The sequence below is a fragment of the Poecilia reticulata genome, chromosome 8, assembly GCF_904066995.2.
Source record: "Poecilia reticulata chromosome 8, P_reticulata-male-v2, whole genome shotgun sequence".
NCBI classification, from domain to species: Eukaryota; Metazoa; Chordata; class Actinopteri; order Cyprinodontiformes; family Poeciliidae; genus Poecilia; species Poecilia reticulata.
The window spans coordinates 14,972,432-14,997,861 of record NC_088837.1 but is presented as its reverse complement, the minus strand read 5'-3'; the positions used below and the strand labels follow the sequence as shown (position 1 = coordinate 14,997,861).

At 36.7% G+C, this 25,430-nt stretch overlaps 2 protein-coding genes across 3 annotated transcripts in view; one reads left to right on the top strand and one right to left on the bottom strand.

Annotated features, from left to right (window-relative positions):
* The window catches only part of LOC103468887 (ras-related protein Rab-26), a 49,420-nt gene extending 40,788 nt beyond the window's left edge, over positions 1-8,632 (top strand). For both annotated transcript variants that reach the window (XM_081610045.1, XM_081610046.1), the window contains exons 6-9: positions 5,575-5,640; positions 5,757-5,813; positions 5,960-6,036; positions 6,503-8,632. In XM_081610045.1, the coding sequence (XP_081466171.1) occupies positions 5,575-5,640; positions 5,757-5,813; positions 5,960-6,036; positions 6,503-6,602 (300 nt within the window). In that variant the 3' untranslated portion in view covers positions 6,603-8,632. The remainder of the gene's footprint in view (positions 1-5,574; positions 5,641-5,756; positions 5,814-5,959; positions 6,037-6,502) is intronic.
* Positions 8,267-25,090, bottom strand: LOC103461349 (arf-GAP with dual PH domain-containing protein 1-like). The gene is made up of 11 exons (XM_081610044.1): positions 24,776-25,090; positions 22,030-22,160; positions 18,446-18,537; positions 16,972-17,054; positions 12,486-12,598; positions 12,140-12,286; positions 11,904-11,987; positions 10,306-10,368; positions 10,128-10,199; positions 9,683-9,911; positions 8,267-9,595 (listed from the first exon to the last, which is right to left on the bottom strand). The coding sequence occupies exons 1-11, from the start codon at positions 24,864-24,866 to the stop codon at positions 9,567-9,569; spliced, it is 1,134 nt and encodes a 377-aa protein (XP_081466170.1). The 5' UTR covers positions 24,867-25,090; the 3' UTR covers positions 8,267-9,566.
* Between the last annotated feature and the right edge of the window lie 340 nt (positions 25,091-25,430).

The window sequence follows — 25,430 nt, the reverse complement described above, 5'->3', positions numbered from 1 at the left end:
AAACTCCAAGCCTACTTGGAAAAGATTTAGGGTTTGTTAATGTAGTCAAAGCGAGAGCTGGGATTTTCAGCATAATGATCATGTGTGCTTGCATTAGGCTTCTAGTTTTTATAGCTCAGAAGACATCAGGGCATTCAAGGCATTTGAAGACGCTCACTTCTCATGGTTTAAACGTGACGGCAGCACTGCCAAATCAGGTCTTGTGGTTAAAACTATCCCAGTTTAAGAAAATTTTATTTTGTGTGTGTGTGTGTGTGTGTGTGTGTGTGTGTGTGTGTGTGTGTGTGTGTGTGTGTGTGTGTGTGTGTGTGTGTGTGTGTGTGTGTGTGCGTGTGTGTGTGTGTGCGGGGGTGTGTTCTAGTTTTTATCACCTCATGGGGACTTCAATCTGTTTACACACTCACGTCATGGGGACTTACTCCCTCGTGGGGACGTATCAGACCCATTTCTTTTTACAAAAGAAACAAAAAAAACACTCTTATATTATTAGATTCTTTTCATCTCAAATTGCATATCAGCTTGTATATCATCTGAAAGAGTTAGGTCTTTTTAAATCAAGTGAGCTGAAAGAGAACAAAATAACTCGGTGACAACAGAAGAAAAACTAAAACATCAACATGAGAGCAGGCTCTGCAACCTGTACAAAGTGACAGCTTGTCTTGTTAATGCCAGTCGCCTCTAAAATGTTTCGGTCTTTTCTTCTGTCTTCACTCTGTGTCTCCATCTTGTTACTTTTTAACATCCTTTTTGACACGCAGCATCAAGCTTCCTGACTTTGTCATGGTCTCTTCGTCGGGTGTCACTGTTTTGGCATTGTAACTTCATGAAAGCAGAAGTCCAGCTGAAGTGCAAGCTTGACTGATTGGGTCATGCGTCGCCTATTTCTCACACATCCGTCAAGTATATAGTTTACAGGTGAGCCTGTATAAAAACAGGTAACGGTTCTTTCTCAGGGTTGAAGAGAGACTTAACTAGTCCTGTGTAGAGCGGAAGTCTTATAAGGAAACACCTCAAACATGCTGCTTCCTTATGTGGCCTTATAAAAACATCTAAAGAATTCAGCAAAAACATCAGAGGAAAAAAAATAACTGGGGACCTCCATATGTTTTGTTCATCCTTGAGAAGAATTTACAGAATGAGACAAGCAGCAGAATTAATTGTCAATAGCAGTATGCATTGGCTCTTAGGAAACATTGCAACGTAAAGACTTTTGTAAATCTTTCAACGTTCCTATTCATTAACAAATTCAAATTTAGGGTTATTTTTACCTTAAAGTAACTATAGATACCGTTTTAGCTTCTGTCTGTATTGGACAGTTTGTTCGACTCTCTTTTAGGCTCAACACCAAATTCAGAGAAGTTTTAAATTGTCTGGACTTGTTATCCCGACTCACAGCTCAGAGTGCTAGATCGTTTTTATTGGTTCTTACAAACAAAGCAAGCTGAATTTGAATGGTAATACTCTTTTGAAACTTTAATGCAAGTTATATAAGGAGGTGAAGCAATTTATCACCTCCTGACTCCGTGCAGTTTATTGGCATTTGGTTCCCAGAGCATTTGGCCAAAGATCTTGGCATTAGCCTTGAAACTGAACAAACAGCCCTTTTCTTCTCGCGGTGGCCACAGAGGATATTAGACATGTTCATATTTTTCCTGTATAATGATTAGTTATATAAGGTGTTGAATAGTTTTAGCATAATTGTTTGAAAGGGAGGCTGAATAGCCCAGGCATATAGACATATGCATTAACAATAAGCAGGCCAATCTAGTGTCACTTATGATTACCCAGCCAGCAGCATAAAATACAGTCCCATTATGACCTTGGTAAACAAACTCAACATTACGCAACCTCAAAAAACCTAATCTTCAAGTAATTAATGAGTACGAGACCCTCTAAGGAATAATATATGTAATTAGTACCCGTCAGGTTTATTCTCTTGTTGCTCATTGTGATTTAAATGCAAAACCAAAGTCATTTTTACAAGATTAACTCAACTTTGCTGTAATAACAGGTTGATGAATTATATAATCCTTTCTTCATTCTATTCCTGCACCCTAGTGTCATTAGCTTAGGGATCCATTTGTCTCGATATATTTTGAGTCTTGAGTATTTTAATGTGTTTCTTTTTTGTTTTTTTATCAAGCACACATTTGGTGATTAGGGCCAAACATCTTAATTCTGGACTGTCTCCAGTAATCGTTCCCTAAACAGCACTGGTGTGTAATCTAGTTTTCCTCTCATGCTTCCTGCAGGTGACGGCTTCTTGCTTGTGCAGCTGTCTCCCAGACAGTGACCCACCACTGCTGTACCTATTCATAAATTTGGTTGAAATAATAAACGATGACTCATAGGTAGCATAACCCAAAGAGAGACATCAGCCTCGTTAATGACCACTACACTGGTACTGATAAACTGGAATGCCCATATGCTGCATAGCTCATAGTTAATTCGTCTTTAGTTGCTATGTGGTTCTATGTATTCATAAAATACATTTTATGTGCTATGTGAAAGAAATTAAATGCATTTGAGACATAACCCTTAATATGAAAATAAATATTTGGCATCAGGATTTGAATTAAAAACGGCTCTGAAATTTGAATGTTGTATATTTGTACTTACTTTTTAACTAAGTATATTTTAACACTGAAAACGTAAGTACAAATATACAGAAATGAAGGTATTTTACTGTTTTTTTATATACATGGTAGACCAACTCAAAGTAGGGTATAACTATAAAATAAAACTTACACATTTTTGTTCATGTCTTTTAAAAATGTACAAAGTGCTTTTGTATTCTGTCTCCCTTGTTGCAGCTTTGCTGAACTGCCTTTCACTACAGTTACAGCTCTAAGTCTTTTGGGGGTGTATTTTACAGTTTCGCAAATCTAGAGTCTGAAATTCTTGTTTCAGAGATGTTCAGGTAGATTTATTCCTGCACTTTGACTGAGCAAATTGAAAACCTTAACCTGCTTTGATCTAAACTCTTCCAGTGGAGCTCCAGCTAGACCGGTCTCAGGGATTTACAACATCTAGCAGGTTTCCCTCCAGCGTTGCTGTTACAGGTGGTTATAAAGAGGATGTGCTTGTAATTTATTAAAGACTCTTCCACCAAGGAATAATTGTGCGTAGCATAAATTGTGGCTTAGAATATTTACTTGAAAAGGCATTTGGCATCTTATAGCTTCTGATTTGCTGTAAAGATGGGAGAAAATCACTTGTTGACAGGCCGTAACACTTAACTCTTTACCAACGCTGACAGGACATTTGCAACATTTGTAGCAAATAGGTATAGAATAGCTTCACAAAATGACTTTCATTAGGATTTACCGAAACTGATGTTTACAGATGAACTCATCCGATTGCATCTCTTTTCCGTGAAGTGAGCGCAGCGGGAAGAGTTAATTCTCTTGAATGGAAGTGACAAGTGGCCTCATCTGGATTCACTGATTGTATCTGTGAAATGACCCATGAGGGACCATGCTATAAATATCCAAATGATATAATTACCAGCTATTATTTATCGAGAGCATCCAAGCATATGAAGAGAATAACCGAGGCAAGCTGCCCAGCCTTACTCATACAGGTCAAGTGTTCTTCTTGTGGGAAAAATTATACTGCAGGGTTTGGTGACAGATGTCATCATCCATGATTCGCTTCAAACCAAATCAAATATGAAATGTTCCTGATATTTTCAAAAAAAAGCCCAACAGAATATTGAAGAAGCATTAATTATGTAAATTTGAATTAGATTCAGATCTACACCCCGTCAAGTGATCTTTGGACTCACTCCTGCTTAGCCCCCAAAGGAGCAGTTTGTTGCATGCAAACCACAGACTCTCCATCAGGACTGCATCACTTCAACCGCCATCAAATCAATTATGACGCTTCATTGATTTAAAGGAAATGCAGCGAATTAGAGAATCGATCAAAGAGCTAATGCTGTACATGTGAAGAGCAATTATAGGATTTTTGTAAAGGCTTACTAAACAAAATGAAACAAAGCAAGTAGCCACAAGCAGGTTGAATCAGAGAACTTCATTTTAAAAAATAATTATTCACTATAAGCTTTCTCAAAAGAGCATTTGCTTCAAAAAGGTTGTTGACTAGATCTAAACCCCATTTTACCTTTGACACAACTTCAGAGTGGACCAAATATAGAACATCAATTCCAAATAAATTTTGTCATTTTTTTGTGTGTCTGTTGATCAGTAAAGTCAATTATTTTCTTTCAGTGACTTAAAATATTTCTCAAAGCTTACAATAAACATGCTGCTGTTGTACTTATATCAAAGTGTAATGCATGTCCAATAATGTTGTGTCCCCATTAAATCATCTTTGTACAGCTCCATGCTGTTAACTTTAGTTTATATGGGTTTTTTTTTCAAATCACCATGCCAGAGGTAGCACCTTTTTTCCAGCAGAAAAAAATCTATAGAGCATCAGTTCTGCAGTCCATCTCAGAGCTAATAAAAAGTGACATGCCAGCCTGCGCACTCACACCTGTCACCAACTTGAAATCTCTATTGAACTTAAAGTCATGACGCAAGTCCAGCCCCATCAGCGTGGAAAACATTGCTAGTTTTGTGAAAGGAAAACGTTTCTGTGACTTTATTTTCTCAAGGTTGTCGTGATCCTGCGCACTGAAAGCATGAAACAGACCTTGATTGTTCTTGACACAGTGTGACGGAGGCCCCAGAATCATATCTTTGAAGCATAAAAATTGAGAAAGTAGATTGAGGACTTAAATGAAGGAGCTTAAGTAATCAGCCTTAAAATGTATCTGCCTTTTGGGAAATCAAACTGACAGTCATAAAGATGTCCTGGACCTACTGGATGTGTTAGATTTTGGGGAGGAAACGGCAGATCCTGAGGTGGGGAGGCGGGAACTTTCTTTTTTACCAACACGAAATCATCACCAGAATTTTAAATGAGTAAAAGAATCTAATTTATAGATCCAAATTTTCATCTAAACCCATGGTTAAAGGTGCTATATTTAAAAAGTATATAATATAACATAAGTTTTGAAAGTGAATAGCCATGTGCTTTAAAATCTGAATTTTTTTTTTTTCCTTTAATTAAATTGTTATTTTTTGTTGTCTTTCAACAATTACTTAGAGAAATGTGGGCCTGAAAAGGATGTTTAGGAACCCAGATAGCAGAAAATGTTTCTGTTGCTCTCGGAGCAAACAGTCACAGGTCTGTTTGTTCTTCTTTCAGGTTGTTTCTTTCCCCCGTGTTTCAGACAGGATGTAGCAGACAGTGTTGATTAACCTGGTTTGTCAGGGTAACACTGAATGTTTCTCTCTTAAAAAGCTTTCTTTTGCTCTCTTTTTTGTATAATGTAACATCTTCTTTACTTGTTGATCTATTATCCTGCCAAAGAAGCAGTAGTCTCTCTCTCTCTCCTTTTTTTTTTCTTTATCAATTATATTAAATTTAATAGGCTGTTCTTGTCAAGTTTGAGATCAGGTTTACATGTATTATGTTTTTTTATGTTTTATTTAAGGTGGGGCATTTTTTTGTAACAGATATTTATTATATTTTCTGGTTTCTTGTTCCTATTGCATTTGCCAGGCATGGCTGACTGAGATCCATGAATATGCCCAACAAGACGTGGTACTCATGCTGCTTGGAAACAAGGTAAGCGGTCAAACAAAGTAAAAAAAAAATAAATAAAACGTTTTTTTTTTTTTTGTTTTTTTTTTTTTTTACATTTTAGGGGTAATTTGCAAATATAAAACTTTTTGTCACCTTAGGCTGATGCCACTCATAACCGGGTGGTGAAGAGAGAAGATGGCGAGAAGCTCGCTAAGGTAAAGACCTGCAGAATGTGTATGACTTTGTTTAGATTAGGTTGTAAAGCTGCAGACATTGTAAGCTCTAGTGCAAGCTCTGTCACATCAGCACTGAGCACAATAAAGCTAAACACTGATAAACATTCAATGCTTTGACTCTGCAGGAGTTTGGGGTTCCCTTTATGGAGACCAGCGCCAGGTCAGGACTGAATGTGGAGCTGGCTTTCACTGCTGTGGCCAAGTGAGTATCCTTTTCTTTCTGTGGGTGTCGGAGATATGATCTCTGAGGGGACAGGAGACAGCTGTCTTTTGTATAATTTTGTTAAAACAAGAAGAAGACAACAGACATGTTGCTTTAACAGACCTGCTTTCAGAAGAGATTGTGGATATTTGCCATATACTTAGTTTCCTCACAGTTGAATATACCGATTCGCTACAGTTCACTGGATTATAAATTGTGGGAAATATTTTCAAGACTAGATGTAATTGATATTCTGAGATTCTCTTCGTCCAATCTAAATGAGCTTTGGGTATTTTATGAAGAGGAACGGGCTAATTTCTATAAAAGTGTTAAGCTACTTGAGACGTCTCCCATAATATTTCCACTAGTTTTCTGAATAAGACAAACTGAATAGTAGAGCAACTACTTTGAAAGTAAAACAATGGTTTTACTTTCTGTTTTCATTTTTGTTTTTGTTTCACTTCAGGGAGCTGAAGCATAGGTCCATGAAGGATCCCAGCGAAAAGTTTAAGCTGCATGAGTACGTGAACAAGGAGTTGAAGGGCGCCGGCTGCTGCAGGACCTAAACGGCTGAAAACGTGCGTCCACGTGCCGATTAACCGTCATTTTAATGTTGGAAATCATTTCTGGACTCACGAAGGACGATGAGTTGTCTCCACAGTTGCAAAATCTTCTCTTGTTTTAATCCTTTCACATTCTTCTATTCACCTAATTGTTTCTTTAGCTATGAATGGAGACCAAGGTTAAGATTGAACACATAAGACAAAACAGCTCAGTTAGATCCATGTTAAAAATGAACATTCTTATTTCTGAAGGCAGCTGTACAGTCTTTGACTAATTATTTTTGTTCAAATTAATTTATTCACGACATGATTCTTTTTTTTTTCTTTTGTGAAGATGCTTAGTTGCAAGGTAGCTTATTTCCCACATGTCCTCATTATTTTTTATCTATATTGGCAGCTTTTGTTAGAATGCTGTGGATTATTAAATCTAGTTGTGTTTTGATGTTTCTTCTGTACATGTTTCAGTGACTATAGACGTCTTTCAGCAGGCTCCGGGGGGTGACTTACCAGCACTAATTCAGAATATTTTGATGATTCCTGGGTGAATATTTGCGGATATGCATCCTTTCATCACACAGTAAAAAGCAAACTGTTGTTGCTATTTTTGGTACAAAGTTACTGATGAGAAGAATTCGAAAATTCTTATGTGTGCAAATGTTTATCTTGCCTTGTTAACTTCTATTTGTCATTATCTAATGTACTTTTTTTTAATCTTAAGCCTAATTGGGGTAGCGCCGTGGGTAATGGTTAGACCTGTTGCCTCACAGCAAGAGCATCTTGGACTTGAAAATTTTATCTGACATCTTTCTGTGTGGAGTTTGCATGTTCTCCCAGTGCATGCGTGGATCCTCTCCGGGTACTACGGTATTCCTCCCACAGTCCAGACTCATGCATGCCATGGTTGACTTAAATCACCCAGAAAGTGAGTGTGTGAGTGAGTGTGTGTGTGAACGATTGCTTGTCTGACTTTTCATAAGTGTTGGCTCTGTGATTTGACTACGCCTCGTCCAGGGTGTAACCTATCAGTTGCCTGCTGACCATTTGAGAAAGGCACCTGATTTGCCGTGGCAATGAAATTGAGCAGATAGGAAATGAATGGATAAAAAATTTAATGTTTAAATACTACTATAGGTGTTAAAATATGTCAAGAATGTTGGTTGTAAATACCTATTTTTTCCATATTTAAATATTTATAGTAAAGCTTAATGGTACCTTAAAGGCACTTTCTGTGGTGTTATCTTACATGTTGTATTAGAAACAGGGATGTGCTGATCCAAGTCCCTAAAGGAACTAAACCTCCATCACCTGTTGTTGACCTACTGCCTGTGGTTTTGTCAGACATGCTTGGAAACTCCCAAAGAGCTCTGAGTGTAAGGAAGAGAGACACGTACAGAAATCGGCTGAAACACTTCTCATTAAATCTGATGACGTTAAAAGCAAATTAAGTGTATATAGCATTAGAACCACCTTTTCTACAAGTTTTGAAGTTCAAAGTTAAATATCTTTTAAGCCAAACTATCAGCAAGTCAAATCAAAACAGAGCTGACTTTATATTAGAAACAACTTTGTTACAAGATCATTAGATAGGACAAGTTGTCTTTAACAAGAATTATAAATACATTCAATCACATCTTAGATAACATGTTGTTGGGAGGTTGTTTTTTAAAAAATGTGCTGATAATGTCCTGCAAAGTGTCAAGATAAACCAAAACAGCTGTTACTATAAAGAAAAATGAAAAGAAAATGTACGCTTTATGAATGATCAGACTCTGTATGTGTACGATATAATCCTAAATATTTCACTTCAGAGTTGGAGACTACAAAAATGAGGATCAGCGTCATCCCTAATTAGAAGTCTGTGTAAATGTCTGTTCTGTTATGATATTTGTCGTATATGAAAACTGTGCAGGCTGCTTATTTTTCAGTGCTACAATATGAATAAATATAAGTATGATATGCTATGCCATGTTTTTCTTAAGAACATTTGAACTTGTTGTTTGTAGCTGTTAAAATAAAATCAATTCTTTGGAAAAGACAGGTGTATTTCTTTTAAAAAAAACATTGCTGTTTGTATTCTTCTCATCACATAAGTCTTATTCTGAACATCTTTCTGTGCTGCATGTTCATACGGATAGTTTTTGGCACCATAATATTCTTATTACTAATATTAAAAGTGTGTTAATACATATTAATAGAAACCATAGATTATCATAAAACATTACTTTGCCTTTTTATTCACGGTTCATGCAAATTATTTTGGAAGGAGCCTTGAAGGCACCAGTTAGGCAAAATTAATGAGTCACTGGAGATTTTAGAAAAGACTTGAGTTTTGTTTTAAAAAAAAATATTTTGTCACCCTCTGCTGGACGTAAATGCAATAACATGTCACCCACTAACACGTTAAACTTGGATTTAACAGGAAGCTGCTTAATGCAGAAACTGAGAATAAAATGGCAAATCAGTGCTTGTAATACAATCTTACAATAATTGTAAACATATAGCCTACAATTAAAAAATAAATTATTAAATACAATTGCACTCATACATGTACAGTAATTCAAAATAGCATCCATATGTGAGACTATACATCGTTAGTATTGTACTATATTATACTCTCAGTCTTTATATTCCTGTTAAATGATCCAAATGTCATTGATTTGCAGCAAGGATCAGTAGTTGCAGTACTGATTATTCTAGAACGTAACTGAGAAAATTAGATACTGATGTTTCCTCACATGGAAGCACCAGCAGTTTTGTCCCGTTTTAAGTTTGTACGTGGCATGTTATACATGTCGTGGCATCCGGCAGTTGTGGAGTGATGGACTTTTCCAGGGAAAATGAGTCTGGCTCCTGTTGTTGTTGGATGCTAATGAAGAGGAGGAGCTGTCAAATGCCGTTCATCTTTGAATCAAACACCAGGCTTTGTGCAAGCCTCCACTGTGAGATGCACTTCAAGCAGAAGCACAATCATGGTTTGTGTTTAAAATAAGCTTCCACTGCAGAAAAAAAAAATCACAGAAGTAACGCGTCAGACTAATTGTGTGAGTCAAAAGTGACCATCATCACTTAATCAATCAGCTTACCGGCATACTCCTGTGGCAGCATCGGTCGACTGATGACAATCTGAAATGCTGCCATCCAGGCTTTCTGATCCTCTGCAGTCTCACAGGCGAAAAGAAACTTCCTGTCTGGAGTCACTATAGTGATTCCAAACGGCCAGTGGGTCCCCTGAACGTTGGCAGGGAGGCCAGGAAGGACAGTGTAGCTGTTTTCTTTACTGCCGATGAAAACCTCACCTCGAGCATAGGCATCCTATGAGCACAGAAAGAGTCACACAGATATTACCATGCAAAAACAAAAAGATATGTGGCTGTCCTGATAAGTTAGGCACCACAAACAAAGTAAATATGTCTTTTTAGTTATTTTGGCAACTATCATTCCGTTTCTACTCTAAACGAGAGGCACAGCGGCATCTCCTGGTGACCGAGGTAAACTACAGCATTGCTCTTGAAATTTTTGAGTATATACCAGCGGATCCTTGAAGTACATGAGCCTCCTGTCATCCATCGTAAACCACCTCTTCTTGAAGCCTTCAGTGTGCTGTAAGACAAATAGGAAGGGTTCAACATTGAGACATTCAATTTTTAATCACTATTGTCAATTGTAAGTTTACATTGGGGTCAATGACTAGGAATAAGCAGATCACCTTTGGCCCGGTCTTCTCCATGTAACCCTCCTTTATGTAGTTCCTGGTCAGCTTTGGCAACAACTAGGAAAAAAAACCCATCATGACCACAACCTTGAAAGTATTTCGCTGGAAATTTGTTATAGCGGCAACCAGGAGAATCACTTATTTGTACAAAAAAAAAGAAGAAGAAGAAATTGGTACAGGATTTTCAACATTTTTACAAAAAAAGATTTTGAAAGTTGTGGAGTGCATTTGTATTCAGTCCTCCATAATATGAAAGCCCATACAAAAATCTAATTAACCAATTCTTTTTAGAAGTCACCTTATTTGTAATACAGTACAATACAAATGCACCACATTTTTCAGATTTCAGTGTGAGGAAAATGCATCATTTCCTTTCCATTTCACAATTGTGCATGACTTTTTGTTTTGTAGTACACCATTCCAGCAAAGTGCAGTTTGTTGCCATAAAGTGACAAATATGTGAAAAAGCTTGCATATACGTCTGTCATCTACTATATGTTTAAAGGTATTAACCAGGGACATAACAAAACAAAGAAATAAACTCTTAAAAAGAAAAAAAAGCTACTTTTGGTGAAAAGCAGTCAGAATTACAAGGAATCCTGAGGAGGATAAAATGTCTTTCTACTTGTTTTGCCTGCAGTAATAGCACTCTAAGAACTTTAAAATGGCCTTCACAGCAGTGGATTTGTCAGCCCACATTATCACAGTGTCCAGGATTCACACGGTCTAATAAGCAATAGGAGAGTAAGTGTGAACGGCAGTTCTCATAGTAACAACTCGGTTTCACTCCCGCTTCTCAAACTTTTTATAGTTTCAGTCGCAACCTTGTTAATACTGTGATATATACTGAGTTATAAACTGCATCATAAGAATGAATCATCATATAAAAACCATTTTTTTCTGCTCACAGTACAAGTTTAAGGGCATTGGAGATGATTTGCTTCTTTTTTATTTTACTTGCAAAAGCTATCATTATTCAAACTCATAGTTCTGCATGTCACAAGCTACACTTAGTCGCATTTGGCATTTTTAGTCCTCTAGCGATTAAACTGACAAGACTTTGAAGAATATATTATAGAGACTGGGATCATGACCAAACTTTTACTGCTGAATTCAAAGCACAGTCTTTTTAATGAAACTATTTAAAATGCAGCTCCATTTCCGTGATATTCTTTTGCAAAAATGTCATAAATATGTCTTTTTGGTGCAATTCAAAAACACAGCATTGAATTAAACATGTTTAATGTGAAATTTTAGACTCCTGACAGTTTAAACAAAACAAGTGTGGATTTGACAACTGATGCAGTGATGTTCAACGCATGCAATTTTTGATTTTCTTTTCTTTCCGGGCAACATCATGTTTTTAAATCTACGGAATACATTATGTTTAAGTTTCAGCGCTTTGTTCCCTCATCTGTCAAGTTGACATTACTTTATATTTACTCTTGAAGCAGAGGTTTTCAGATAATCCAGTCCAAATACTGCTACCAAAGTTACTCTTGAAATGTAAAAGTTACTAGGAAAATATATCATTTTAGAATCACCTACGTATTCATATGAATTCTGCTGACATGTACTAAACATTTACTCACCTCAGAGTTTGGAGCACCGGGAAATGCCACCTGCAGGTAGTGATATCTTGCACCTCTGATTGCATTGAACCAGTCAACAATTTCCTTTAGGACAAAACATCAGGAAGCATCAGAAACCGAGTCACCTCCAGGTCTCCCTTTGTCACATTTGACGCAGATGACTCCAGCACAGTACATGATATTTAATATGGCTTCAAATGTTTGAGCTGAAGGAATTCTGACTGAAACATGCTGACCTTGCTGTCCTCGTGATAAACAAAGATATTCCTGGTGCTGTTGTCCTTCAAGTGGGTAATCTGCAGCCCATGAGAAATGCCAGTTTTAGCTGGCTGAAAAGTCGCATTCACTGTGCTGATCTTCATGATGGCTTTGGGCTCCCTGGCCTGGCGGGAGAAAAACAGGAGTATGGTAAGACATCATGCTTTAAGTCTTAAGTTGTCAATTTCATGTAAAAACAAAAAAAAAATTAAAATGCAATAGCTGAGCCCAACCTGAACATTACGTAGATTTGAATTTGCATATTTAGCTCATAAAATTTCCTACGTGGCATTGTGCGAAGCGACGCGTTAGAAACCAACTCACATCGTGCTTGTTGAAGTATTTCAGGACACCTTCACGTTCCGTCAGGATAAATTTTCGACTGAGGTACTGGCCGTTGTCTCGTCCTCTCTTCCATAAGGATCCTTCTCTGTAGCCTGCCAAGAACAGAGCAGAGTCACAAAGATCTTTTTTGTGATTAAGGATTCAAAACACACAAAAATGGAACAATACATATACCAAACCTCTTTTTTTTTTTTTTTTAGCTGATCCACGATGCATTCAACAAACTTGTAGGTCAATATACCTATTCACAATCGCAGAGCAACATCAGAGTACGCAGTATTGCAATGTGATGTTTTTTTAAGCATTTATTGATATTGCTATGAACAATTTATATGCATTTCGGTGAGAACAAAAGCCCATGAAAAGTGAGGAGTGATGAACAAAAAACACTGAGGCAAAGGTGCCAATGCTCTCGTCATTGAAATGTGACAACTGAACGTTTTCCTTGAATTGGGGTCCTTTTCTTGTCTGCATTGCGGATAAGATCAAAAACATATTTTATGGAACTACACACTCACATGGGAACATTATCTCCTCTTCACAACAAGTAAAAAAGAAAGCAGCAATCTCTGCTTTGTGTGCTTGTATTTACAGCTGTGAGAGTGTTTCTTCAATGAGATTCAACGGCCACTGAGGACAGTGTCAGAACCGAAATGTTTTCACTCTGCTACTATTGTGTGAAAAGCACATCGAGTTCAAAAATAATGCCCTCAAAGTTTAGACAAAAACCTGAAAAGCGATAGCTTTCTGCCTGTGTGTGTGTGTCTGCACACGTCGTACGTTCACCCTTTTAGCGTATGTGGTCAGTCTTGTAAACCTTAATCAGCAAGGGAGGAAGAACATCTGCTGTTAAAAGATATAAATAATTCAGCTTCAACTGATCGCTTCCAGAACCAGTCAGAACATCACGAAAGCACGCACACGCACATAAACACACACTATGGCATTTAAAAGAAAAAACAAAAAAACAGCAAACTAGGTTTTCAGCCAAGCTTTTAATTTTCGGAAAAACTGAAGGAGTCGAGCCTTTTTGAAGAGGCTATAAGAACATTCATCACCGTTTTTGAAATTCACACACACACATAGACACGCAGACAGACACATACACACACACAATCGGACTCATCTGTCTATCTAGTCCTGGGCCTCTTCCTGACATTCACCACAATGCCCATATTTAGCCATTATCGGAGAGAACACACTGCATTGTTATGCATGCATTTTCACACGTGTGACATCAAAACACAGACATGCCGATTCAAATTATAATAATATTAGTACTTCTTGTATTCTTTGGGCAAAGTGCTGATCGATGCTGGGTGCAGCACTGATCGCGAGCATAATTTTTCCCTAATAAATTCTATATATTTACTTTTTTTAGATTTACTATGATTCTAATTGTATATTTTAGAATGTACTTTGTTTAATTTACATATTCAAAAATAGCTTAAAAAGTTCGCTTGTGGCTACACCAACCTACAGTTTTCTAGCTATATTTTATACCTCTCAGGAATTTTCTGAAAGTAGACCACATGAGAAACAACTGAACTAAACCACTTCCCCAGCTAGAAACTATACTAGAGAAGCATTTCCCTATAAAGCTGAGATCATCATGCTGCTTTTGGACAGAATAAAGAAGAATGCAATAAACAGCAAGAACAGCCCATTCTGGTAAACGCACCAGGAAGTAAGGAAGATATTGATGTTTACTTTGCGAGTTTGTCCGATACCTCTCTCATTAGTTTCTTATTTCATTGCTCAGTTAAAAAGTAACCATGTTTTATCCACATGCTGCAGTAAACTCCTCGTTGAGGAATGACTTTATCAATGATTCATGAGACAGACTGCTATTAATGTACCAGAGAGAGAGGCATGGCCCCTCTAGTCATAATTACATCAACACAGACAGGTGAACAAGTTCTCAAGACTGGTAGAAGTTGAAAGTAAAATAGCGAATTTACAACCAAACCAACTGGTTTTTGTACTAGTGCAAAGTTAGATCAAGGTTTTACAAAGTTACAGGTTCAAAACCACGAAGATCAAACGATTCCCGTGTGTTAAAGTCCTTGAAATAAGATGCCAAAGAAATTTCTAGAGATAAAAATTGTTACTATCAATTTAGTGATGTTAACAATAAGTTGTTACTATCAATTTATTAATTTATTGGCCGCACATTTAATACAACGGTTGGCCAAATTGCTGCATAAGCTCACCAGCAACTTGACTAATAAATTAAAACTACAATAAAACATAAGATATTAAAACTTCTTAAATGAATAAAATAAAATAACACAATAAAAGCTAATATATTCTGCTCAACTAGAACAAAAAGCAATGGAGTAGACATTTGTTGTTAAGCTGTCCTAGCAGTCTGTGCAGCTTTAAAGTACAGAGGCAGGTTTTTCTACAGCTCTGCCTGCTCTACCTCTGAGCCTGGTTCCACGGACGTCATTCAACATTTGATTTGCGGACCTTAACGCTTTGGGTGGAGCGTGAGAGTGCGAAGGTTTAGGCAAACATGCTGGATCTAAATCACTATGACTTTTAAAAAGAAGCAATAAACTCTGAACTGGATCGAATAGGAAGTCATTGTATAGAGAGGTAAGCTTAGGTGTGATGTTTTCACAGTGCCTAGTTTTTGTCAGAAAAAGCTGAGTTGGCATTTTATATATTAAAAAAAAAACATACATACATAGAATTACAGTAATCCAAGTACCGTAGGATGCAATAAAAGACTGCGTTACTTTCTCAAAATTCAAATGTTATCTTATTTTATCAGCAGCAGGAATAATTGTTGCTTTTCCTCAACCGTGTTATATATTTTTGATTCAATTGCTTGTGTACATATGGTAAAACTGGCATTTTTCACACATTTTAACACATGCATTGATAATAATCTGACGGCAGTTTGTGCCTGCAGGTTCTATGACTGTATTGGGCTTAAATTCTGCGAACAATGTTACCCAGAATGCTTGCGCACAAAGAGGGCATTCTTCCTCAATGGCAGAGGCACGAAGCTACATGATCCCAAACCTCTGCACAGTGCAAAACAAGAAGCCACAGACAGCAAGTCACAGTGTTCAGCAGTCATGAGACTCTGATAGCAGCTTCTAATCCTCTACCTGAAACTGAAATCAGACATTTAGTTCCTACATGTATACATTCATGTTTTTGCACGATGCTAATCCGAGATGCTGTAGACTGTAGTGTGAAGAATAAATGCATTCTACACTGATTGCTGATACTTTCAGCGCCAGTAATTTAAGCTGGGAAGTGCTAAAAGTTCATTTGTTAAATAAAAAGCAGCAGCAGAGATGCAAACTATGTGTTGTTACTGCAAAGTTAGATAAAAAAAAATAAAAATAAAAAATAGCCAGAAGACAGGCTTTCTTTAAGGAAGGTTCAACTGACTTTATTTTGCAAGCTTCCTGTTTCCTGCACACATGCAACCAAGGGAAATGGTCAATTAAAGCAGATAAAAACCATAGTTAGGAACCACTTTTCAGAATAGGCAGAAAAGTGCCTATGCATATTCCTTCCTCCTTGAACTGTGTTAATGACTTTTAATACTTTACCTGAATGTTCGAAAAAAAATAAAAATAAAAAATAATAATAATAATCAATTGTCAGCAAACATTATGTCGTTAGGGGTGTTTATAAATGGAAACTAGGTCATAAAGATGTAACATAGACTGAGTGACCACTGACCAGTGACAGTAGAGTATTTCATTTTAATTTTTTTTAAATTACATATAATTGGACAGAATTGACTCCGATCTTTTTCCCTATTTGTATATTTTGTTTTTCTTTGTAAAATAAAATTATTGAAAGAGAACTTTGATTCAACATGCTGCAAAAGTACACTGAAGAAAATAAAAACAAAAGCTGTTTCTCATTTGTTATACATAGCAGGCATGAGATTCTAACAGCTTAAAACGTTTCAGCAAAGACACAAAAATTTTACAATACCACAGATTTATTTTATTCAAAAAACTATATATGCAAACTAAATACATTTTAAAAATTGTGTAACGTCGCTGGCATTCTGCTTTCATAGCATAACACAATGAGTTTAATATTACCTGTTTAATTAACTGCTTAACAAGCTGCATCTTTAGAATAATGTTACCTCCATTACACTGATGGGTATGAAATGTTTTAGCAATTTTGAAAAAGCTAGCTAGCTGTCTAGCATAGACAGACAGTCATTAAACTGTGTCTGTCTGACTGATGGAAATTTAAAAAAGTAATTTAGCCACTGCAGCACTGGCATGCGAAGGTGTCCCTGTAAACTTCTCATTTTGTGTCAGCCATTGCAACCAAGAACGCTGTTAATCATTTGCCGGTGATGCTGGGAATTCATTCACCACTGAATCTGTTTTGCTGTGCAAGATGCAGACAGTTTGGTTCCAATGCACTCAACATGCATCTCATGTTTAATTGTACAGGTACATTTCATTGTTACCTGCAGAGTAGGGCTCCTGCCTCTCTACGCACATAAACTCCTTCCTCTCGTACTTGGCTCGGATCCACTGGTCCCGTAGGAGCCTGCAGAACACAGTGGATGGTAAATGATGAATGGTTGTTTATCTCATTTGTCTCAAAAGGATGAGGTGATCTTTAGTGGTTAATGTCACTCCTCCAATTTAGCTTCTGAAGAAGAAGAAATTTAAATGAAAAGCCTTGCATGTGTTTTTAAACTCAGTTATCTCTTATTAAAGTCTTTTATTCACTTAGGTTGCTAAGTTCAAATACACATTAGCTCTAAATACACATGGTTCTATAACTACAACCTTTATAACTGTTAAGTTTGTACATGTCATCTTGGTAAACCAAAACCACAGATGGCATCTTTTTGTTGAGCAGAACTCTAAATGCGAAGTCGCCAATTACGCCTAAGCACTGACCAACACAGAAGATGATGTTTGTCTACGAAATGTAATGCAAACTTGTCCACCGCAGTACATTTATTATTCAGAAAGCATTAAAATAGAGTGCTGTGAAAATAAACTCGTCACCTTTTTGTCCTACTTCAGTGTTTCAGATCATCAATTAGCAAACTGAGTAAATCCAAAACAGCAATTTTCAAATAAAAATTGTATTTGGTAAGGGAAAAAGGCTCTTTAAACTAATTAAGCCATGTGTCAAAAATTGCCCGTTCACATCCACTCATCCACGCTACCAGGCCTTCATATTAATGCCAAATTCACGTAAAAATAAAATAAATATAAACTTAAATATAAACTGTCTGGCAATATATAGTAAACTCAAAATGCAAAACATATTTCAAACTGACAAAAAAGAAATAAAAAAAGTAAGTTATTGACATTTTCCAGTTTGGAAAGATTCCTACGTCATTTCTAAGGACTTTGGACTCCAGAGAACCAAATTCAGAGCAATTGTCTACAAATAGAGGAAACAGAACAGTGGAAAACTTTCTCTAGAGTAACGGCCTATCAAAATTATTTAACTAGTGCATTAATGACTCATACAGGAAATCACATAACAATTTAGAACAACATCTACAGCATTATACGCTTCACTTGTCCTAGTTCGGTCAAACATGGTTGTGGTCTTTAAGATAAAAATAGAACTTGAATTGAGCCTGCTTAAAAAAAAAATTTTGTTTATCATTTTAAACATCTTTATGCTCTTTAAATAAATTGCTTATTGATTTAAAAGGGCTTAGAACAAAAAGCTGTAACCACTGTAATGCAACTTGAAATGACAATGGTCAGATTTCAGTACTTTGTGTGTCATTATGGTGCTGCGTTACAAACAGGGATTAATCCAAGAAAAATGAGACTTTCAGCAATTTTATGCTAATGTGTAATAAAAAAAATAAATAAATTGTCTTACGTGTAAAAGTTTGAACTCGAATACCAAACAGGACAGAAAATCCTAAGATTAAAGAGGGTCATAGAAGCAGGACTACTTACATGCAATCTTTAGACGTGGGTCGATAATAGAAGGCAGGTACTATCTGTTCATATTTGGCCTTTGCAGCATTGTTCCCCACAGAATCTATAAACTATAAAGAAGAAAGATGAAGGTTTGTTTTCCACACAGCAAACACTGAGCAACATTAACTTAGCTAGCTGATCATGTTAACTTACAATGAGTTCATATGTGCTGCGATACTGAAATGGGCCGCTGTCATAAAACCCCTTAATGGTAGAGTATGAGAAATAATACTGCAAACAGGTTTACTTCCATCAGTTTAGTTTAGATGCTATGTGTCAAGATCTGAATAAGTTGATTTCTTTCTGATTACTCCCGTCCTTAGACACAATTTTGTTTTAAACTATGTTACAAGTTTCACTGGTGGTATTTGAGCTTCTTTTCAAGGCACTCAGAGGAAATGTTTTTCTGATTTGTTTACAATAAAAACACAACAGAAACCAGCTGTATTATAAAGCTACTAAACTCAAACAAGATGACAGGTCAAACACACTGACCCATGCTTCAAACATATGCAACTTAAAGAGGAAGTGTTGTGGAATGCTCTAGAAACCCCACCCTGACAAACCGAAGCAGAAATCTCTGTGCAAAGATAGTCATAGGCTACTACTGCTTCGTCCCATTTCCCTTAGAAACCGTACTTTGATCGAGGAATAATATCCAGCACAACTAATCCTTGTGCAAGTTGAAAAATGTAATTCTAAAGGGTGAATCACTATTAGTATAAGCTAATTTGCTGTGTATAATAAACTCAAACAGCAAAAGAAGATTTTTTTTATTTTAAAAAAACATGCTGTATATGTGTATTGTGGGACAAGATTTAATGAGACACAAATTTCCAGAAGTGCACATAATCCTTTTATCACTGCAGCTATCACTATTAGTCATATTGGATTTTGAGGTTGGATGAGGAGAAACGTCTGTCCTTCATCACTGGGATTATAGCTTCAAGAGCCCTGCTTGTTTGTTTTTTTACAAATTGAACATGAAAACTATTTCTTTGAATGTGCTGTGAAAATGAATTAACTTTCCTTTCCCTCTTCGAGAGAAAACAACTAATGGAGACATCTAACTGTAGTGCCATTTATTATGTCTTGCCTGTGGTACATAGATGGCTTATTAAGTATTTATAGAAGTGGCACTTAGTGTTAGAACCACTGATCTTGATATGATGTTCATGAGTGAAGTACACAACAAACTTTCTGTCTGCTTTCAGTAAAACAATGTCGCTATAAAGAGTGCTCCACTGACAGATTCCTACTGTTAGTGGTCTATATTTATTTATTCATTCTTAAAACTGATTTAAGAATTGCACACTCACTCAGCATTCATGCGAAAGACATTATCGATAGCAGCTGATGCTGTAACCGATCAAAAGCAGATGTGAAACCTTCTAATCTTTTAGAGATCCTTATTATAAAACTGTTTCAGGTCATGTTATGCTGTTGAAATAAAAGGCTTGTTTTCAGTGACGTGTTGCCATAATTTTAGAGCTAAATGGCAAGACTTTGCATTGAGTAACGCAGAAGAAAACAACAACAAAAGCAGAACATTTCACCTTATGAATAAGGGGGGGGGGAAAGACAGTTTTACTAGTCCCTAGTGTTTCTCCAGATTCTATTCATTGAAAGAGCAATGTTGATGCTTTACGACATTCTTCCTCTTATTTGTTTCTTTCATATGACAGTGACTTGCAAACACATTAATTTCTCTTGAACTTTTTTACATTTTGTCATATTACCAAAAAAAACGAAAGTATGACGAGCATGACAAAAAGTTGTCCTGCTGACAGACTTTCCCACTTGAGCTGTGGATCTCTGCAACTCCTCCAAAGAGACCACAGACCTCTTGGCTGTTTGTGTGATTAATGCTCTCCTTGCCCGACCTGTTACATTAGCAGGATGACCTTTCGTAAATTTAGAGTCGTCCTGTTCAATTTAAATTTTTTGGATGAGGGCATGAACAGTGCTCCATTTAAACCAAATTTTCTGTGCTCTTTGTCAAGATTAATTCACCAATTTTCTCATGACCCCAGTGAAAGAATGCACTGCTACCTTAAAAGCTTCTGTTTTTAAGAGCAGAATTGAGATAATGGACTCTTAAAAGTACCTGAGTGTTCACCTGGACAATAAACTGGACCGGACTCACAACACTGATGCATTTTAAGGGAAGGGATAGAGCAAACTGCCTGCTGAGGAGGCTGAGATTTTTGGGAGTGCAGAGGGCGCGCCTGAACAATTTTTCTGACTCTGCAGTAAAATCCGCCATTTTCTGTGGCACCATAAGTTGGAGCAGCAGCTTATCTACAGCTGAGAGGAAGCAATTAGCCGAGCCTTTCAGGAAGAACAGCTCTGTCCTAGGATGCCGGCTTGACGCAGTGTATGCGGTGGGAGATAAATGAACTCTGGCTGAAATAACATCACTGATGGACATGAAGCTGTTGCAGACTTTGAAAGTTTCTTCGGTGACAGACTGCTGCATCCTAAATGCACAAAGGAGCGTTAGCATAGGGTCTTTCTCCCAGCAGCTGTAATATTTTATAGCCATATTTGCTTTGTTGTTTTTTTAAGCTGAAATATGCATACCTATTTTGCACATTTTCAAAACAACAAAACAAACAGAAAGAGTCCACAGAGATACAAGAGCAGGAGGACCACTATTGCCACAAATGTTAATTTAATTTCCTGCTTTTGAACTGCATTTTTCTTCGCTTTTTTTTTTATGAAGACAGAGAAGTCATTTGTTTTATGCACGTCTTCTGTAACATAAATGTCTGCACATTTCCAAGATCTTAGAAACACACAAGGGCCCCTGCAAACTCGCACAAAGACGCTGGCTGTGTCGGCCAGCTGCTGGCTCACGCCTTTTAGACCAAGCTCAATTGATACCGTTGACTGGCAGCAGTGATAACGTAGGAGGCAGAAAGCGCCACTGTCAGTAGTTTGAGTGGGAATAAAGACACTGGAAGCAGCTGTTACTCTGAGCTTTCTTTTAAATCAGAGGTGTCCAAAGAGTGGCCTGTGGGCGGTTTGCAGCCCGTAGAAAGACTTTGTGTCAATTCAAGAATAATACAGCAGCTGATGCAGATTGAAGGCTGCTTTTTTATCTTGTACGATGATATTTCTAACTGATGAAATAAAATCTTTTTTTTAAAAAGACAAGGCACAACAAAAGTATGTCTCCTTTTTAATATCTTAGTAAATAAAACATCCGGCTAGCAGATTTGAACTCGTCAAAACTTGGCAAAATAAAGAATTATTTTTTTAAAGGAAGATTGACCCATATCCCTTTCTTGTTGCTGCTGAGAATATATTGAAAGGGTTTTTACAAGGTGAAGAAAACAGGAAACAACACAAAAAAATGTAAATAATCTTTTGCCTTGGCGCTATAATGCTATCAGTCTACTTAATTAAAATATTGAATGTTCCCACTATTTTTAAGCAAGTAAAAAAATAAAAAAGTCAATAAAAATTTATACTCAAAGATGAAACACTGGGTCTTTTGATTTGTTCAGAATGTTTTGAAGTAAAATTGAAAAAAAAACAAAAAAACTAAATCTTACCTCTAACTCAGAGTAGCTCCAGGGATCCAGCAGTAGAGACTTCACCTTGCTGATCTGAGCAATGTTTCTATGGAGACCTGAGCAACTGTGACACACAAACACCCCCAGGGTGTAGGATGCCCATTCTGGGTCTGCAAATTTAATATAACACATATTATATTAGTTGAAGTGAACAGAGGAATATTACATGTGGGCTAAATGATTATATGCATTATCTGATTTCCTTTAACTCAGTAGGAGTTTCTTTTGTCTCTCCACATTGTTTCTAAACTAGCTGCAAAAAGTAAAAACAATCCTAATTTTGCCATTTATAGATTCCCTAAGTCTTACTTAGAACACAAGTAGATAATTAGTTGTGAAATCTGAACTCATGCGATGATAATCACTTCAGTGAGCAGAGACAGGAGTCTAATACTTGAGTAGAGAATGACAAAGAGTTTTGTGTAAAAACTGCTGCAGATCCACCAGTCAGATTAGAGCAGAATGGAGTTTCTGTTGTGGCTTTTCGGTTGAATTTCAAGTTGGCCAAGCACTAGGTTTTCTTAAACATAATGACAATGTTTTATTTTCACCAAACACAGACTGAAAACTTTACTAATAACTACAAGTTGAAGCCCTTTCCAGAAAATGTCAGCAAATAAATGTAACAATGTAACAATTTCACTGTCTCTAAGAGGTAAAGGGTTCAGTGGAAACCTTCCAGTTACAACAAAGAACATTTCACAAAACCTTCTTCCCAAATTAAAGAATTGTGTAATTATCTCATATTTGCATCAAGAAGGAGTGAAGTTATTGCTAAAGTTTACCAAAACTGCGGTAAACTTGTTTTTGGACTATATCTTAGTAATCACATTATCACACATTGACGCAAACGTTTCACAAGAAAGAAAGCAAAGATAAAAGTTAAAGGTGATCTATGTAATGGCGACATAAAGTATGTTTCTATTCGGTAGTCCTTCTAGAACAAAAGTGTTAAATATAATTTTTAATATAGCTGCACTTTACTGCTTATTTTTTAGCAGGTCACTCCTCCTTTTGTAGTCATAAAAGAAAAAGTTAGCATTATGAAGATATTCATAAGTCACTGTACGTTCATAACAAATATGAAAATCAAACATTTAGTATATACTTTGAGAAGATTCTTCAGCCAAAAATTACATACAAGGTGTAGCAGTGTAGTGTACACATGTCTAAAATATAACTGTTTTCCTTTTCCAATTACTTCTGTGGTTGTTTTTGTTTGTTTGTTTTACTCTTCTGCATCATGCGTAGACGACTGCCTCATTGCACTCCACACGTGAAGTAGACAGGAAGCAGATCACTGAATAGAAGAAGCAAGCATCTCAACTGTGATCACCACATACACACTGAGCAAGAACGTTCTGCAGCAAAGGTGTGACTTCACTCACAGACAGGAAACTGTAGCTGCGCTTCAGAGTAGATGAGGGTGAGATTGAAGCTGCCAGGAGGGTACTTTTTAAAGGTCCAACCAAGGACTGGGTTTGCAAACTAGCCCGTGGCTAGAAAACCTATGTACAAAGCAATAGTTGCTTTGTTTTTAACATGTAGCATTGTTTAATAATGCACTGTTCTGGCTGAAATAAACTTGAACTGAATTGAAAGGTAAGCTTCTAGAAAAAATATTTGGTGTGCACCATTACACCATTACCAAAAAAAACTGTCAAATGTGGCTAAGCCGTGCAGACACAAGGGTCTGAAAAAGAATAAAGATAGCAAATAACATGAGCCTTACTTCCTACAGACCATTAAATACATATGCATTTGTAAAAAAAAAAAAACGAAAAGGATGCAATTAACTGGACCTACGAATAATGCTAATAATAACTGGCAAATTGATCAATCTCCATTTAGCAAACAGATATACTACATTTTAAGAGCATTCTTCCAGAAACAAATATATATATATATATAATTTTATGATAAAACTCAAAATTCTAGATCTTTGGGAATAATTTTCAGCAACTGAAGAAACTACAATTTATAAACTAGACTTGGCTGGTCATGTTTCACATGAGTGAAAATTTGATACATGAAGCATAACAGTGTAGTTGTGATCATCAGAATGTGTAACCACATGCTGGCTCAGTAAAAAAGAAAACTACCATACATCTCATTGAAACAATAAAGTTACAAGTTTATGCATGAATTACAGCATTTTCTTTTAAAATTTAAATGCTAAATTGTTTTTGTGAGACATACCATCCTTTATGATAAAAAAAGCATGAAAATAGGATAAAATGTAACAATTATCTAGCTAATGACAATAGCAAGTATGTCACTACTTAGAGCAGCGGAATTCATTGAACTACTCTCATTATTGAAGTATCATTGCATACAATACCCCAAACGCTAATGACTGCATAGACACAATATTTGGCAGGATAAATGTTGAGTGTCATCCATGCAATAAATAAAACGCAATAGCGTGTTGCTGCTGAAAGGATGTTGACTGAGTCAACTCTTAGTTTCATCATGTTCTGACCGCATTGTCACTGAGGACAGAAACGAGTACATCGTTGCTGCTTAAGAAAAACAGCTCAATGGTAATTGTGACACTGTGGTTTTCTCTTAAGTTGTGAGTCAGAACATCTGAAGAAAAAGCCCGCTACTAGCACGGTTGAGAAACACTCGTAAGAAAATTCCCCCGTGCAACATATAACACTAACAATAACTTAAAAAATAAAATGTTAACCAGCCTGATTCGGATCGACTCCAAAAAAATCACCTGCAACTTCGCAGTCGGCACAGTTTCCATTCCCGGGTTTCTTCAGGAGCTCTTTAATGCGCTCCCTGATCCTTTCCTTGTCCGAAGACATCACAAACGCTCGCTCCTTGACCGGTTCCTGCTCAGAGGCTTGAAGACCCCCTCAAATGTCATCCAAAGTCAGCTCGTTGGGCTCTCGGGAACAGGAAGATGTCTAAACAACTTACGAGAAGGCTGTCATTTCAGCTGGAAGGAAGAAGACACCTCGGGCATGCTCTGGTGAATGCATGTTGTCAGAGACAAGCTCTCAACTTTGTCTCCCAATGAAAGTGAGACACCCAGTGGCAGCTTTAAGAAGAACATCCTTTAAAAAATACAATCTAAACGGATCTTGAGAAGATATATAAAAAAAAAAGTGAAATTATTTTCTAAAATCTGGCTCTTGCGTCGACAAGAAACAGAAACAGAGTCAAACATTTGACACCCAACTGATCAAATTCTTTGAAAGCAAGAGTCCCACTGATTTCCATACTCTTAAAACATTGGTTATAAAATAGTTAAGAACGAGTTTTCACATTTTGAGATTTTTTTATATTTTATTCCATAACAAAAACACTACACTACAGTGTGCTCTGTTGGGATTTTATACAATAGACTAAGACGAATCATAACATTT

Coding starts and splice junctions, on each gene's coding strand:
- LOC103461349 (XM_081610044.1), bottom strand. CDS start 24,866: ATGTCTTCGGACAAGGAAAGGATCAGGGAGCGCATTAAAGAGCTCCTG. Junction 12,599..16,971: donor GCAGGAGCCCTACTCTGCAG/GTAACAATGAAA, acceptor TGTTCTTGGCAG/GCTACAGAGAAGGATCCTTA. Junction 9,912..10,127: donor TGTACTTCAAGGATCCGCTG/GTATATACTCAA, acceptor CTGTGCTCATAG/GATGCCTATGCTCGAGGTGA.